This window comes from Miscanthus floridulus, chromosome 5, assembly GCF_019320115.1.
Source record: "Miscanthus floridulus cultivar M001 chromosome 5, ASM1932011v1, whole genome shotgun sequence".
Taxonomy (NCBI): Eukaryota; Viridiplantae; Streptophyta; class Magnoliopsida; order Poales; family Poaceae; genus Miscanthus; species Miscanthus floridulus.
In genome coordinates this window covers 139,294,575-139,308,060 of record NC_089584.1, presented here as the reverse complement: position 1 = coordinate 139,308,060, position 13,486 = coordinate 139,294,575, and the positions used below count along the sequence as shown (strand labels likewise).

General features: G+C 44.6%; 2 protein-coding genes across 4 annotated transcripts; both read left to right on the top strand.

Annotated features, from left to right (window-relative positions):
• Positions 1-3,394: 3,394 nt before the first annotated feature.
• Positions 3,395-7,795, top strand: LOC136450962 (DEAD-box ATP-dependent RNA helicase 30). 3 transcript variants are annotated; one of them, XM_066451665.1, is made up of 10 exons: positions 3,396-3,641; positions 3,720-4,141; positions 4,234-4,413; positions 4,508-4,669; positions 4,753-4,907; positions 4,997-5,089; positions 5,199-5,284; positions 5,394-5,620; positions 6,872-7,105; positions 7,211-7,795. In XM_066451665.1, the coding sequence occupies exons 1-10, from the start codon at positions 3,586-3,588 to the stop codon at positions 7,300-7,302; spliced, it is 1,707 nt and encodes a 568-aa protein (XP_066307762.1). In that variant the 5' UTR covers positions 3,396-3,585; the 3' UTR covers positions 7,303-7,795. The 3 variants fall into 3 exon arrangements, 1 of the variants encoding a protein (XP_066307762.1); XR_010758492.1 differs by lacking the exon at positions 7,211-7,795 and having other exon boundaries at positions 3,395-3,641; positions 5,394-5,765; positions 6,872-6,997; XR_010758491.1 differs by lacking the exon at positions 7,211-7,795 and having other exon boundaries at positions 3,395-3,641; positions 5,394-5,765; positions 6,490-6,987.
• Positions 7,796-8,758: 963 nt separating this feature from the next.
• On the top strand, positions 8,759-11,925 carry LOC136453842 (uncharacterized). The gene is made up of 7 exons (XM_066454395.1): positions 8,759-9,518; positions 9,597-9,687; positions 9,804-9,983; positions 10,078-10,269; positions 10,858-11,025; positions 11,131-11,285; positions 11,460-11,925. Exons 1-7 carry the CDS (start codon positions 9,457-9,459, stop codon positions 11,608-11,610), a joined length of 999 nt encoding a protein of 332 aa, XP_066310492.1. The 5' UTR covers positions 8,759-9,456; the 3' UTR covers positions 11,611-11,925.
• Positions 11,926-13,486: the final 1,561 nt, after the last annotated feature.

The following is a 13,486-nucleotide window of genomic DNA, read 5'->3' as shown; positions in this document are numbered from 1 at the left end:
TTATATGTACAATTTATTTCAACTAATGAAGTGTCACCTAGTTTTGGTCAATATTTATACGTAGGATCATTATCACCAAAAACTAGGTAAAACGGTCCCACAAGGGGGTCATCGGCCCTACTTGAAAGTGCATCTACTTATAGTTAGTTGTGGTGCACTTGAAAGGTCCTAAATGGCTAGAGGGTGAATAGCCTATAAAAATTTCTACAAAGACACTAGAGCAACTTATTAGACAACTAAATGGTGAAATGCACCTTGCTCTAGCTCTACTCAAAAGGCAAGCCACATACCAACAATTCTAGTCAATTATGATCACTAAGCACTCAAAGGCTATGTCGCTACTCTCTACACTAGTTGAGCTAGTTAGGAACTAAATACAACTACAAAGCTAAGCTACACAACTACCACAAGCTCTACACAAGATAAAGATACAAAGTAATGCAAGAGAGTGGTAGAGGAGATATACCGCCGTGGCAAGTGATCAATCAAAGAATACCAAAGAGACAATGATGACACAATGATTTTTCCTCTGAGGTTCACTCGCTTGCCGACAAGCTAGTCCCCGTTGTGGTGATTCACTCACTTGGAGGTTTACGCGCTAATAGGCATCATATGCCTAGCCCGCAATTGGGTGCCGCACAGCCAACACAAGATGTAGATCCACAAGCCATGCGCAATCTACTAGAGTTGCCTTTGGCGCTCAGTCGTGGAAGGCACAAGAACCCTTCACAATCACCATGATCGGAGCCGAAGACAATCACCTTCCTCCGCTCAATGATCCTCCAATCACGGGGCTATTTGGGTCTCGGCAAACACCAAGAGTAACAAGATCTCCATCAGCCCAAATCGCCCAACTAGTGCCACAAGATGCAAGATCACTAAGCAATACACTAGAGGCTCTCCAATCTCACTCAAATGAAGAAATCAAGTGTGCAAGTGAGTGGATTGTGTTTGTTCAGCTCCCAAAGGGTGTACTCAGATGTGGGAAGTGCTAAGAGAGTGGCCAAGGCTGGCCACCACTTCTATTTATAATCCCACCAACAAATAGAGCGCTACCCCTTTGGAGCAGCTTCTACGGGGGCACCGGACACGGCAATGTGCCACCGGACAAGGGGTGGTGGTGCCCCTCCAATGGTCATCTACTAGACGTTGGGGCACCAGATAGGGTGGCGGTGGCACCGCCCTAGGGGTGGTGGTGACCACCTAAGCCAACCCCCTGAAAACCCTACTCTTTGGATAATTAGGGCGGTGCACCTCTAGGGGGTGACGGTGACCAGGGCAGTTCCTCCTCGTCACTGACTCCAAATTTGCTAGCCTCTGGAATAAAGGGGTGATGGCATCGAACACACCTCGACGGTGCACCTGATGGTGTACACCATCACTGACAGTGCTAGCCCCCAACCCCTCCTCCTTGGCCAAGGCCAAACGATCACCGCCCTAGGGTGGGCGGTGCACTAGACAGGGGGTGACGGTGCCCCCAGAGGTAGCACCTCATCCCCTTCTTCACCTCCTTTGATTCCTTTGCAAATGTGCCAATACCTCAAGTGTTTCACCATCACGTGCAAGTGTGTTACTATTTTTACAATTATTTTCCAAAGGTTAATCACTTCTCACCGATTGTGCGCTAGGCCTAAAATGCCAATGCAAGTTATCCAACACCTAGTGGCACTAGATGATCGAGTTGTCCGATAAGAGCTCCCGTCTTAGTAGTACGACCATCTATCTTAAATGTGATCACATTCTCTATAGTGTCTTAATCACCAAAATAAAATGACCCTATCAAATATACCTTTTGCCATGAGCCCATTTTATTTTTCTCTTTCTTTTCCAAGTCCGGAGCTTGATCATCATCACATGTCCAACACCATCACCTTGGACTTCATTTGCTCCATCACTTGGCTTAAACCAACCTATCTCAATTCCACACTTAGAGCATAGGTTAGTACCTAGGGTTTCATCAATTCACCAAAACCAAACTAGAGCTTTTAGTAGTGGTTGAATGACAAAAAATAGAGAACTATTGAGTTTTGGACATGTTTCATTGTAAATGATCATATCAAACTAATGCCATATTTCAAGCGATTAAAAGTCAAGTAACTTAATAAACAAAATGAGACAAAAATAAATGGATATGGTTTAGTCTCAGTTATGGATTGCTTGTATGAATGAGAAGAGATTGATAATTGATTGTTAGTTGAAGTAAAATTAATAATGCATAAGTGAAAAAATGGCAAACAATGCTAGCAGCGACAAAAGAAGGCATGGATTGATGCATCTTATTTGGTCTTGCATTTGAGACTTGTTTATATTATGGGAGATGAAAATTGAAATAGCATAATTGATCAAAATGAAAAGTATAAGTGAAAGAGACATGATTAGTTGCATATGAGTTGGTCTCAAGTGTATGGCTTGCCAATTAGATCAAGAATATTGATAATAAATTTCATACTCATCAAAATAAGAAGTTGGTTTCAAACAAAGGCATATTGTTGATACATGCAAGGTCTGACTCGAGGAATGCTAAATAAGGCAAAGGTAGCAAGGAAATAGTTTGAACTAAGCGAGGGTGAAGGGCAAGTGATGGCTTGGCAATAGAGGTATCATGGTTAGGCCGAATAAGCAAGTACTTGTGTTGATCCTAATCAAGCCACGAGGAGTCATACAACGTCAAGCATCGAATCACTATTGGACCAAAAGTTATAGTGTCTTGAAATCGTGTATTGAACTCTTATGCGGTAGATTTAGTTCAAATCAGAAGTTCAGGGAGGATTTGCTTAAGGACCCAGACAAAGTTGATTGCAACCCTTGTGAAGACATATTGTGAAGAAATGGTATACGAAGAGTTGTGCAAACTCAAGAGGTTGGAATAGATTTTATCTCTGTTCTTGAGTACAAGAATGTTATACTATTATAAGAATGCAACATTGAGTGCATTGACAAGTCTCGGTGCTCAATTGAACTAAACCTAAGTGCTAACTTATGAGAAACACTTGGACATAGCGGTATTGAAGCTTGTTTTTAGTTGTGATGGATAATCCTCTAACAAGCTTTCCATAGAGTCTAGGATTATCAAAATTGAAGTTCGAAGTGAAAAGTTATGGAGCAAGATTTTAAAAATGGTTGAAGAAATTTAACAAACGTGCTTTTAAATTTTTTAGCCACTTGAAAAAATCATTAATTTAGGTTTATCAATTGTCTTTTGGAACTTTTTTTTTTTACAACAGTCTTTGAAACTATTGGAGATGCTCAGCTAGGAAAAAAAGCTTTGTCACCTTGGCCGTTACAAACAGGAGCTCCGCGCCGCGCGGTCAATTCTCAGCTGGCCCGTCGTCACCTTTGACGACTAGTGTGAAGGTGGACCGGGCCTCTTTCCTTGTACGCAGGCTACGAAGCTCAGCATCCGCCAAGGGCCGAGCCACGTGGGTCACGCGAACCGACCCTGTCCGTTCCGGCACGCCAAAGCAGACCCCCGCGTCTCCGCCCGCCGCCACCAGCAGATCCATCCCCTCCCTCGCCTTTCCCCTCGAGCACGGCGGCGCCCTCGCCCTGCTCTCTCGTCCGGCCAAGCTCCTCCTACCCGGCGCCATGAACCCCTACGACCTCCGCTTCGCCGACCCCTCATCCTACCACGACAGGCGCAGGTACGCCAACCCTAATTCTAGCTCTTCCGATCTGATTTGAATTCGAACGTGAGTCGATCGATTTGATTTCCCGTGCAGCGACCTGGCCGTGGCTCCTACGTTCGCTCCGCCGGCTCCCGTGGCTGCGGTGAACCCGAACCCTTACGCCGCCGCCTACACGCCCGTGCCCGTGCCCTCGGCCCCCGCGGGCGGCGACTACCAGCGCTACGGGCAGGGCGGCAGAGGCCGTGGTGGAGGCGGCAGAGGAGGTGGCGGTGGTGGGTATGGAGGTGGCGGCAGAGGAGGAGGTCGCGGGAGGGACGGGCTTGACTCGCTCGCCCTCCCTAAGCCGGACTTCCGGAGCCTGATACCGTTCGAGAAGAACTTCTACGTGGAGTGTCCGTCCGTCCAGGCTATGTCGGAGGCGGATGTGGCGCAGTACCGCCGCCTCCGGGATATCACCGTAGAGGGCCGGGATGTGCCCAAGCCGGTCCGATACTTCCAGGAAGCCAACTTCCCAGGTTTACTCTAGTTCCAGTGTTTCCTGTCCCCGTGTCCGTTGATAGTAACGCAATACTTCCCTTATACTACTGTTTCACGATTCCTTTGACAGATTACTGCATGCAAGCGATTGCCAAATCTGGATTTGTGGAGCCAACTCCTATTCAATCTCAAGGTTGGCCTATGGCTTTGAAGGGTAGGGACCTGATTGGTATCGCTCAAACAGGCTCAGGGAAAACATTATCTTATCTGCTACCTGGGTTGGTTCATGTTGGTTCCCAGCCTCGTCTAGGTTTGTTTCCTATAAACTTGCTATGAGCTTTCTGTATGTGTTTTCTGACTGTCTCCATTCCCCTTCTCATAAGTCGTGATTGTAATGCCTGTAGAACAAGGCGATGGCCCAATTGTATTAATCCTCGCCCCCACAAGAGAACTGGCTGTTCAAATACAGGAAGAATCTACAAAATTTGGATCATATTCAAGAACTAGAAGCACGTGTGTCTATGGTGGTGCACCTAAGGGTCCACAAATACGTGACCTTAGAAGAGGTACCTGCACGCTTCTGTCCAGTTCAATTCTTTTTAGATGAATGCCTTTTAAACTCAATGCATTCTATCATCTGCACTTTTAGGAGTTGAAATTGTCATTGCAACTCCTGGTCGGCTGATTGATATGCTGGAAGCCGGTCACACAAACCTACGTAGAGTGACATACCTTGTGCTGGATGAGGCAGACCGGATGCTAGATATGGGTTTTGAGCCCCAAATTCGAAAAATAGTTGCACAGGTACAGTTAGTTTAGAAATACAGAATAGTTATTAATATTTACTGTCTTGCCTAGCTCTAATGCTTGTCCAACACTTCTGCTATCCATAGATCCGCCCAGACAGGCAAACCTTGTACTGGAGTGCCACATGGCCTAGAGAAGTTGAAGCCTTAGCAAGACAGTTTTTGCAAAATCCTTACAAGGTGCGTGTTCGCTGCTGTTATTGTTATTTTTTGGTTCTTTTACTATGTTGTATTGAATTGATTTTTGACGGCCCTTTTCTTAACTTTTGGCTTATATATTGTAATGCAGGTAATCATAGGATCACCTGAACTTAAAGCTAATCATTCCATACAACAAATTGTTGAAGTTATTTCAGATCATGAGAAGTATCCAAGGTATGTATGGTCGATGCTCTTGTGACTAAAAACTCTTATGCTCACTCACTATACTACTTTTGATTACAAATGGACACGGTGTGAGTTGATTTTCACCTCTTTCCCACAGACTCAGTAAGCTCTTGTCTGATCTAATGGATGGGAGCCGTATCTTGATATTCTTCCAAACAAAAAAGGACTGCGATAAGATCACCCGGCAACTTAGAATGGATGGGTGGCCAGCATTATCTATACATGGTGATAAAGCTCAAGCTGAACGGGACTATGTTCTTGCAGAGTTTAAGAGCGGCAAGAGCCCCATAATGGCTGCCACAGATGTGGCAGCACGTGGTCTTGGTATGATGATTTATTTGAATATTAGGATTAGGTAGTAGTTCCAAGTGCTCAAGGATGATAAGTCGGAGGGCTGTTCAGCTGCGTTTGGTTGAGTGAACTGAACTTGTGGATTGGTGGTGTATACCAAGGTGCCATCATGTCAAAGGTAGATAATTTTTCCCCGTGGTCTACCTCATTTGAGCGTGAGCATTGGCAGTGTTACCCAGGCACTTCAACTTTAAGCTATCATGGTAACGTTCCCTTTCCTAGTTAGCCTTGTTAGGGAGCCCTATGTTTGGATAAAATGGATATCCTCAAAAAGTAGTATGCAAACATATATGCATTTGGCACTGTAAAGTTGATTTCTTAACTTGATTTGAATTCCTTAATCCCTGCATCTCTGACCATTTAGGAACATTTAGGTATTGTGTCGCTGCCCTCTTCAATTCTTTGCCCTTGTAATTGAATTCTTTTCAATCCAATAGTCTGCTTTTCTTGCAAGTATTTTTTGGCTTACCTTTCTACATTTTGTTATAAATACATGTCTAATTTGTTTAGAATTGATGAGAGCAATACTTTTGTTTTTTGAAGATGTATTGCAAAATTTTAGGCATAAAAACCTTTGTATAAAAATAGTAATACCAATTTCAAATATATTTTTTTGCACAATGCACATCCTTCACAAGTAGCACGTCCGTATGGATCTCCTTTGCTTTCCCCTAGGCCCTAGCTTTACATGAACCTTTAGAAACTCGTTCTGCTTTCTCAATCAAGTGCCTCATCATCGGTATCACTGCCAAGTGCGAACTGGTCAAAGGATGGTTGTAATCAGCGTACTTTTCAGTGGATTCACGATAGTGACCTCTGATGCCGCACCTTGCTCATTACAGCCTATGTTGGACTGGCATGTTCTACAGAATTTTGTTTGGGTTATGGATATTGGATACTGTTACATTATTGGATATAAGTGGTTACCCAGGCATGCCAGTTGCAGACTTGCAGTTTTCAACATTTTCTGATAAAGGCTGAGAGGTTAATCACCATCAATTCCACATCCAGCAGTGATTGATGCCCGGTTCAGTTTTTCAGCTCCTTCGACTTGCGTTTTAGAATTCGAAAGTGCAGCACTATGGATTTTTTTGGTGCTTGTCTAAACCATGTACTGCCTTCTATGGAGATCGACAATGTTGATGTTCCAGTGTGGTCCAGCATGGTATTCAGGACAACACATCAATTTTGATTAAGTACTAATAATATTTGTTGATTTTACAGATGTGAAGGACATAAAGTGTGTGATAAATTATGATTTTCCAACAACTCTTGAAGATTATATTCACAGGATAGGTCGAACTGGCCGTGCTGGTGCTAGCGGAACTGCATTTACTTTTTTCACACATGCAAATGCAAAGTTCTCAAGGAATCTTGTGAAGATTCTGCGGGAAGCTGGCCAAGTTGTGAATCCTGCACTAGAATCCATGTCCAAGTCTTCAAACTCAGGGGGAGGAGGTAATTATGAACTTTACAGTTTATTTATTCAGCGAGAACAGTCTTGCATGTTCTGGGCTCATGTCTGGCTTCACCTGTATTAACTTATGTGGTTTTTGTGTTCAGGCAATTTCCGGTCGAGAGGCAGAGGTGGGTTTGGTAACCGGGGTCATATGTCTGGATCAAATACCTTCGCTTTAGGAGGAAGGCCATATTGATGGGTGCAAAAGAATTATGGGACTTCTATTTGTATACCACTAAGTGCATTCTTTGGGAGATTTCTGAGAAATCCCCCCTACTACTAGGATTGACAACAAAGTCAATTTTCGCTACAGTACCTGGAGCTATGAAGCTTCTCATATGAAAGAAAAAAAATTTCAACTACCTAGCAACAGCATATGAAGGGCGGACTAGTGCAAGCGGTAAAGTCTTACCGCCTGTGATCGGAAGGTCCTGAGTTAGAGTCGCGGTCTCTTCGCATTGCACAGGCGAGGGTAAGGCTTGTCACTGACACTCTTCCCCAGACCCCGCACAGAGTGGGAGCTCTCTGCACTGGGTACGCTCTAGCAACAGCATATGCATTCAATTGAGATATTTCTTTTGGAAGGACCCTTTTGTCTTGTTTTACTGGAGTCCCTGTGGTCGTGTAAAGTCGGCTGTATACTTACACTGAACTTGTGTTACTGAGCATATGGATTTTTGGTTGCCCTCTATTGGTGTGCGGTGTTACTGAACAAAAGGATTGTTCATCGCCCAATCTATTGGTGTATTATGAATACTTAGCAAATAGCTGTTTCGCTGACCTATCAATTGGTGTATTTTGAATAGTGTTGGTTTAGTTGATGCAGACTATATTTGGTTTCCCGTCAATCCAGTACATTGCCAATTTTTCGGTTGGCAAAGCGACCATTGTCAAAGCTTAGGAGCACGTTGCTGTTTGTTTGATCTTATCAGTCATGATATAGCGTTTTTCTCTCACAATGAAATAGCATCAGCCAGCTTATAAGCCATAGAAACGATCAAAGCGGACATGGTGGATATATGTTGCATTTGCACTGTGTGGTGGCTGTTGTGTACAACTTTATTATCATACTACCTCCGTCGAAGAACGACCGTATTTTGTTGAGTAGTTCATGGTTTGTCGTGTACAAGTACAACTCTGTTACCATACACTATATATTTCTTGGTCTTCTCTACGATTTGTTACCATACACTATTTCTGGGTCTTCTCTTTACGATTCTGATCTTGTGGTAGATTAACGTCATCTTGGACAGGCAGCTCTTCACTGAAGGATCTGATCCGGCTTCAATTAAATGGACAGGGTTTTCCTAGTAAAATAATTGAATAACCTCTTAAAATAAAAACGAAAACCCTACAGAAACTGAACGTGGAAGTCCAGCCTTCACATTCTTGAAAAAAAAGGCCTCCACATTCTTGAAAAAAGCCAAAAGGAGGAGTAGAAGAAAAAGTCTATCTACCTCCTTGAACTATTCCTGAGTATGAAATTTTTACTACAGCTCAAGCATATAATAATTAGTTCACCATAAAAATGTCACCACAATTGGATCATAGAAACTGCAGCTATGAATTTATTACAGAAAAACATAGATCTAAAGCTACAATAAAAAATTATACTAAAGTATACCATATTATATATTCACTATGTAGATCTACTCCTATGGAGTCCAACAAAATTGGATTTTCCATTTTATGGTTTTTATGTGATTTACTATGATTTTTCAAAACTCAGTCGAAATAAATAAAAAAGAAAAGACAAAAACGCCTTTAAAAACCGTTTATAACCACGGTCACGAGGTAAAATGAACGGTTGCAAAAGTTCAGAGATGTGGTTTACCCGGAGTAGACTTTTGCAAAAGTTGAGGAAGGTAATGTTGACTTTTTCCCACCTAAACCCCAGTGCTGCCCCCGTCAGGGGCTGATCTGGGCCCCGGGCTGGGGGCCTGCAGCACGGGACGCAGCCCAAGTTTTTCAGAAACAAATTCTACTAAAAAGGCCAAAACAGCCCAATAGCCCCCCCTCAGCCCACCAGCGCCCAACCCTAGCCAGGCCTGCTGTACCAGTAGTCCCCGTCCCCCGACTCGCGCCGTCGCGTATCTCCTTTCCCGTCCGCAGTCCGCATCGGGAGCCATTGGTGATTCGGCGCACGGCGCAGCACCTCCCGACTCGCGAGTCCTGACCTCGGACGGTCGCCGGTCGGACCTCCCGCCTCCTTCCTCCTCTTCTCGCGAGGCGGCCCCGCGGCTCGCCCGCGCCCAGCCGGCCACCCGCTACGCCGTCACGCTCGCTCTTCCCGTGACGCAGTCGCGTCGCTAGGCGCCGCCTATTTCTCGGACAAGAGTCGCTTGCCACCATGGCGGCAGCATCCTCCGCCGCCGAAGCCAACGGCGAGAGCAAAGACGAATTCCTCGTACGGTATGCTCAGCCTCTAGATGCCTCTCCCCAGCTTTAGCGCCTAAAGCAAATTTTGACCTGAGCGTTTGTTGCTTGCAGCGACGACGCGCCGGGGCTGCTCGCCGCTCTCAAGGAGATGAAGGACGGATTGGACCTCGTAAGGGGCAAGGTTGATGCCATCACTCGGAAGGTAATCTACTCATGTCTTCCCCTTCCAAGCTTCCTTCGCCTCTCCCAATTTCTTAAACCTCGAATTGGGTACGATGGTAGAATAAATTCTGGTTCGCTGTCCTCGCATGTCGATAGGTCAAGGAGAACCAGTTGCCGACGGCCAACGGGATCGGATACCTAGAGGCGAAGAACCACCTGCTCCTTGGCTACTGCCAGGACATCGTCTACTACCTACTCCGCAAGGCCAAGGGGCTCTCGGTGGATGGCCACCCCGTCGTACGGAGCATTGTCGAGATTAGGCTGTTTCTGGAGAAGGTTTGCTTGTGCCTTCGATGCTGATTGTTCACTTTCCAGCTTTGATGTAGTTCGTTAACTAAGAGATGGCTTTCTTTTGAATTTGGCGCGGTAGATTCGCCCGATTGACAAGAAGGCAGAGTACCAAATCCAGAAGCTCACCAACGCTGCTGACAATGCAACTGCTCGAGAGAAGACAGGAAATGCAGAGGCGAAGGGGAAGGACGAGCATTCGGATGAGGAAGACCACCTGAAGTATAGGCCAAACCCAGATATGATGGACACAAAGGCTGGTCCTGATGGGCAGGTGATGCTTTTCACTTCCTTAATGATTCTATACACTTGTTACATCGCAGATGCTTCCTTTTGTGCATGCTGGAACGTCCTACATGAACATTACTTTGTGAAAGGACTATATTAATTAATAACTTGTCTGCACTTACAAGATTGGAACATATCAGTTTGTTTTAGCCCAAATATCAATAAGTGCAATGTCATTCACATGAACATTTTTTCCCATCTTTCCTGCTACTACAGCATATCCTTTGTAATATAATTGTCACTGGCAATAATGAATCAACAACCCTTCTCATCTCAAGAATTTTAGTTGGCATCCCTATAGTGCTGAATTTGATACTGACATTAATTCTTCCCGTCCCTTTAGGAATCCACTTTTAGCATTGTTTTTGAGTTGTGTATTTGTCCCATTAAAATGTTGTTTTTTTGTTCCTTTAAGAATTTTGCATATTCTGTGTAAGTGCTAAATGCAAAAAACGTCATTAATACCTGTCATTCAAACTCACCATTTCCTGGAGCAGTGAGGTTTATTTCTCATTTCATGTGGCATATCAGTCTATACCTTCTGCTGTTCTGATGTATAACCACTTTATTTCAGGATACTGATGGTGTTTACCGTCCTCCGAAATTTATGCCTACTAGCGTGGATGATGAAGAGAAGCATCGTAAAAAAGATTCAAGGAGAGATAAAGCACTAGCCCGAGTGGCAATAGAAAATCCTTATATTAAAGAAATGATTGATGATGCTGCGGACAGACCTGAAGAGGTTTGCTGTAACTTTTGCTCTGAATTTATTAGCTGGCTGTCTTGGATGCAGAGTAAGCTATGTGCTGTTTATTTTCATGTTAAACAATCTTTCTGGAATTTACAGTGGAAGGAAACAGTGGGCGATGAAAGCAGGGAATTTGGGAGGTACATGCGACAGAGAGAGGAGCAAGAGAAGCAGGAAGAGGAGTTGTTCACTCGGGCTCCTGTAACCAAACGTGATAAGCAGATCGAGAAGCGCATAAGGAGACAACTTCATGGGTATGTTCAGATAGTTTATCTTTTGCTGCTGCTTATTGTCTGTGTAAATACACAATTGACTTTGGTCAGCTACGAGTATTATTCGGCACTTGGTTTGCCCTTTGGGATTTTCAGCTTGTCTTAATATCCAACTTACGCTCCCAAGTCCCAACTGATATCTGATTCTGGCAACAGGCTAGGAGGCTTAACAGATGGTTTCGACCTTGGAATGAACATGCTAATTGGCGGAGACAAGGAAGATGATGGCGGTTCAAGCAAGTCACGTGGCAAGAGCGGAAACCGAAAGAAGCAACTGAAGAGCAGCAAGAAGAGGAAGAGGCATTAGCCTTGACCCACACTGTTGTAATACTTCAACATACCGATAAAGCCTAGAAGACGGTTCAAGCAAGCCACACGGAAAGTTGAAGCTGGAGAAAATACCAGGAGAGAACAGGCTTTTGGTTCGTCAAAATGGAAGATTATTATTTCTGAAACATAGAACTTGATCGGAGCGACTGAGCCTGAGCTAATGGAACAGTATGAATTATATGGCTTGAACGTGGTAGGTGTAGCAAATTTTGTTTATCGTAGAGTATCGCAGTCTCCCAGATGATCGATTTATGGTTACAAAAGTCTCTGCTTTTTGTTTTGCAAGCTTGTGGATGCTACGGCAGAATTAATGTTTCAAAAAAAAAAAAGAGGCCACGATGGGTGCATGCACTGCAAACCCTTCAGCAGATTCCTGATGAAACCAACGGCGGGTTCGTCAGGAATGACTGCCCGAAAGGAGATGGGAGCACCGGAGGATTTTTTTTTAATTTTAACATTTTTTCGAAACTAATTTTAAATTTAACATATCCGATTTTTTTTTAAAAAACTAACACTTTTGACCACGCCTATTGTCCTGGCGCGGCCAAATGCCTGTGCCGCGCCATGCATGGTGGCGCGGCACAGGGCTGACGTGGCGATGACCAGGAACGATGACCGCTGACGGGGCAGGGCCTGCCGCGTCAAGCGCGACAGTGCCGTGCCAGGGGTCATGGCGCGGTTGGGCCAAATAAAACCCCGTAGCCAGTCATGCCAGCCTGAGCAGCAAGCCTGCTCGCTGCGCCCGCCGCCAAACCGGCGGTACCTGGACGGTTTAATTGGAACGCGTCGCGCCGATGGTGGAAGTTGTTGTAATCATTGTTTGACGTAAAATGAATAGTAAATTTGTTTCTATATTTTGTTAATTTTTTCAAGGCCGAATAGAGAAATTGATAAGGCAATTGATATTTTTTCCGTCTTTCATAATACGGTTAAACACCATGTTAACTAATCGATTACGAAAAATTAGATCGGATTGAAACGAATATTTTTTGAAAGCCGTTTTTTGAACTAGTTGCTACTTAATCTCGTAAGCAGTGATGTCGCGACGCATTGAAACGAATATGAAGCAAATAACATAAGTTGACAAGCTGTCACATAAGTTTGACTTAAGTTCGATATAACATAACCAAATAAGCCTGCAAGTTTCGGACCCTAATAATAGTTCGACCTAACAAACTAAGACTCAGGAGTGTAAGGATTTCTCGGACGCCTATGTCTCTTCGGATTTGTTGGCAACACATTGGGAGTGTAGCCAACGTCGGTGCGGTCGCGTCGTCGGTGCGTATGGCTCGTACCCTGCAAGTATGTGATATGCACGATTACTTAGAATTCTTTGTGATCGTTAGTTCATGTAGCCTACGTATTTAAAGAAACTACATTTGTTAGTACCTGTGATGCTCCTTAGGTGCCAAGCGGGGCACCACCTAGCTGAGACATGCCGATCTCGTCGTGCGGCCAATCTTCCCACTCGTCGTCGTGGTCGTCCTCGATTGCAGGGTCCTTCCCAGCGCTATAATGTGGTGGTGTACGCACTGCGGAAGTGGCACCTGTCACCGGCTGAGAAGAGCCGGCTAGCATCCTCAAAAAGGCTGAAGACGTACCACCCGATTGCGCTGGGAGTAGTGGTTCCTCATAAGGAGTGTCCATGTAGCTCAACTTTTGAGCTAGCTTCCTGCAACTCTTCTTCACCTTCTGCATAAATAGACGTTAAAGTTAGCGCATTTCACAAACGCATATACACTAAAAAAAACAATTTCGGAACAGACTAGTTTATGTTTACCTCCACAAAAGCCTCGAGAACGCCTGGCCCCTGCCCTCTAGACTCGTAAAGCCGGTACACTGCTTCGTTGGAC

Excerpts from the sequence above, each read along its gene's own strand:
- LOC136450962 (XM_066451665.1), top strand. The coding sequence starts at position 3,586 with ATGAACCCCTACGACCTCCGCTTCGCCGACCCCTCATCCTACCACGAC. Across the intron at positions 4,142-4,233 it reads CCAGGAAGCCAACTTCCCAG|ATTACTGCATGCAAGCGATT; the intron begins GTTTACTCTAGT and ends TTCCTTTGACAG. Across the intron at positions 4,670-4,752 it reads AATACGTGACCTTAGAAGAG|GAGTTGAAATTGTCATTGCA; the intron begins GTACCTGCACGC and ends CTGCACTTTTAG.
- LOC136453842 (XM_066454395.1), top strand. The coding sequence starts at position 9,457 with ATGGCGGCAGCATCCTCCGCCGCCGAAGCCAACGGCGAGAGCAAAGAC. Across the intron at positions 9,688-9,803 it reads TTGATGCCATCACTCGGAAG|GTCAAGGAGAACCAGTTGCC; the intron begins GTAATCTACTCA and ends GCATGTCGATAG. Across the intron at positions 11,286-11,459 it reads ATAAGGAGACAACTTCATGG|GCTAGGAGGCTTAACAGATG; the intron begins GTATGTTCAGAT and ends TTCTGGCAACAG.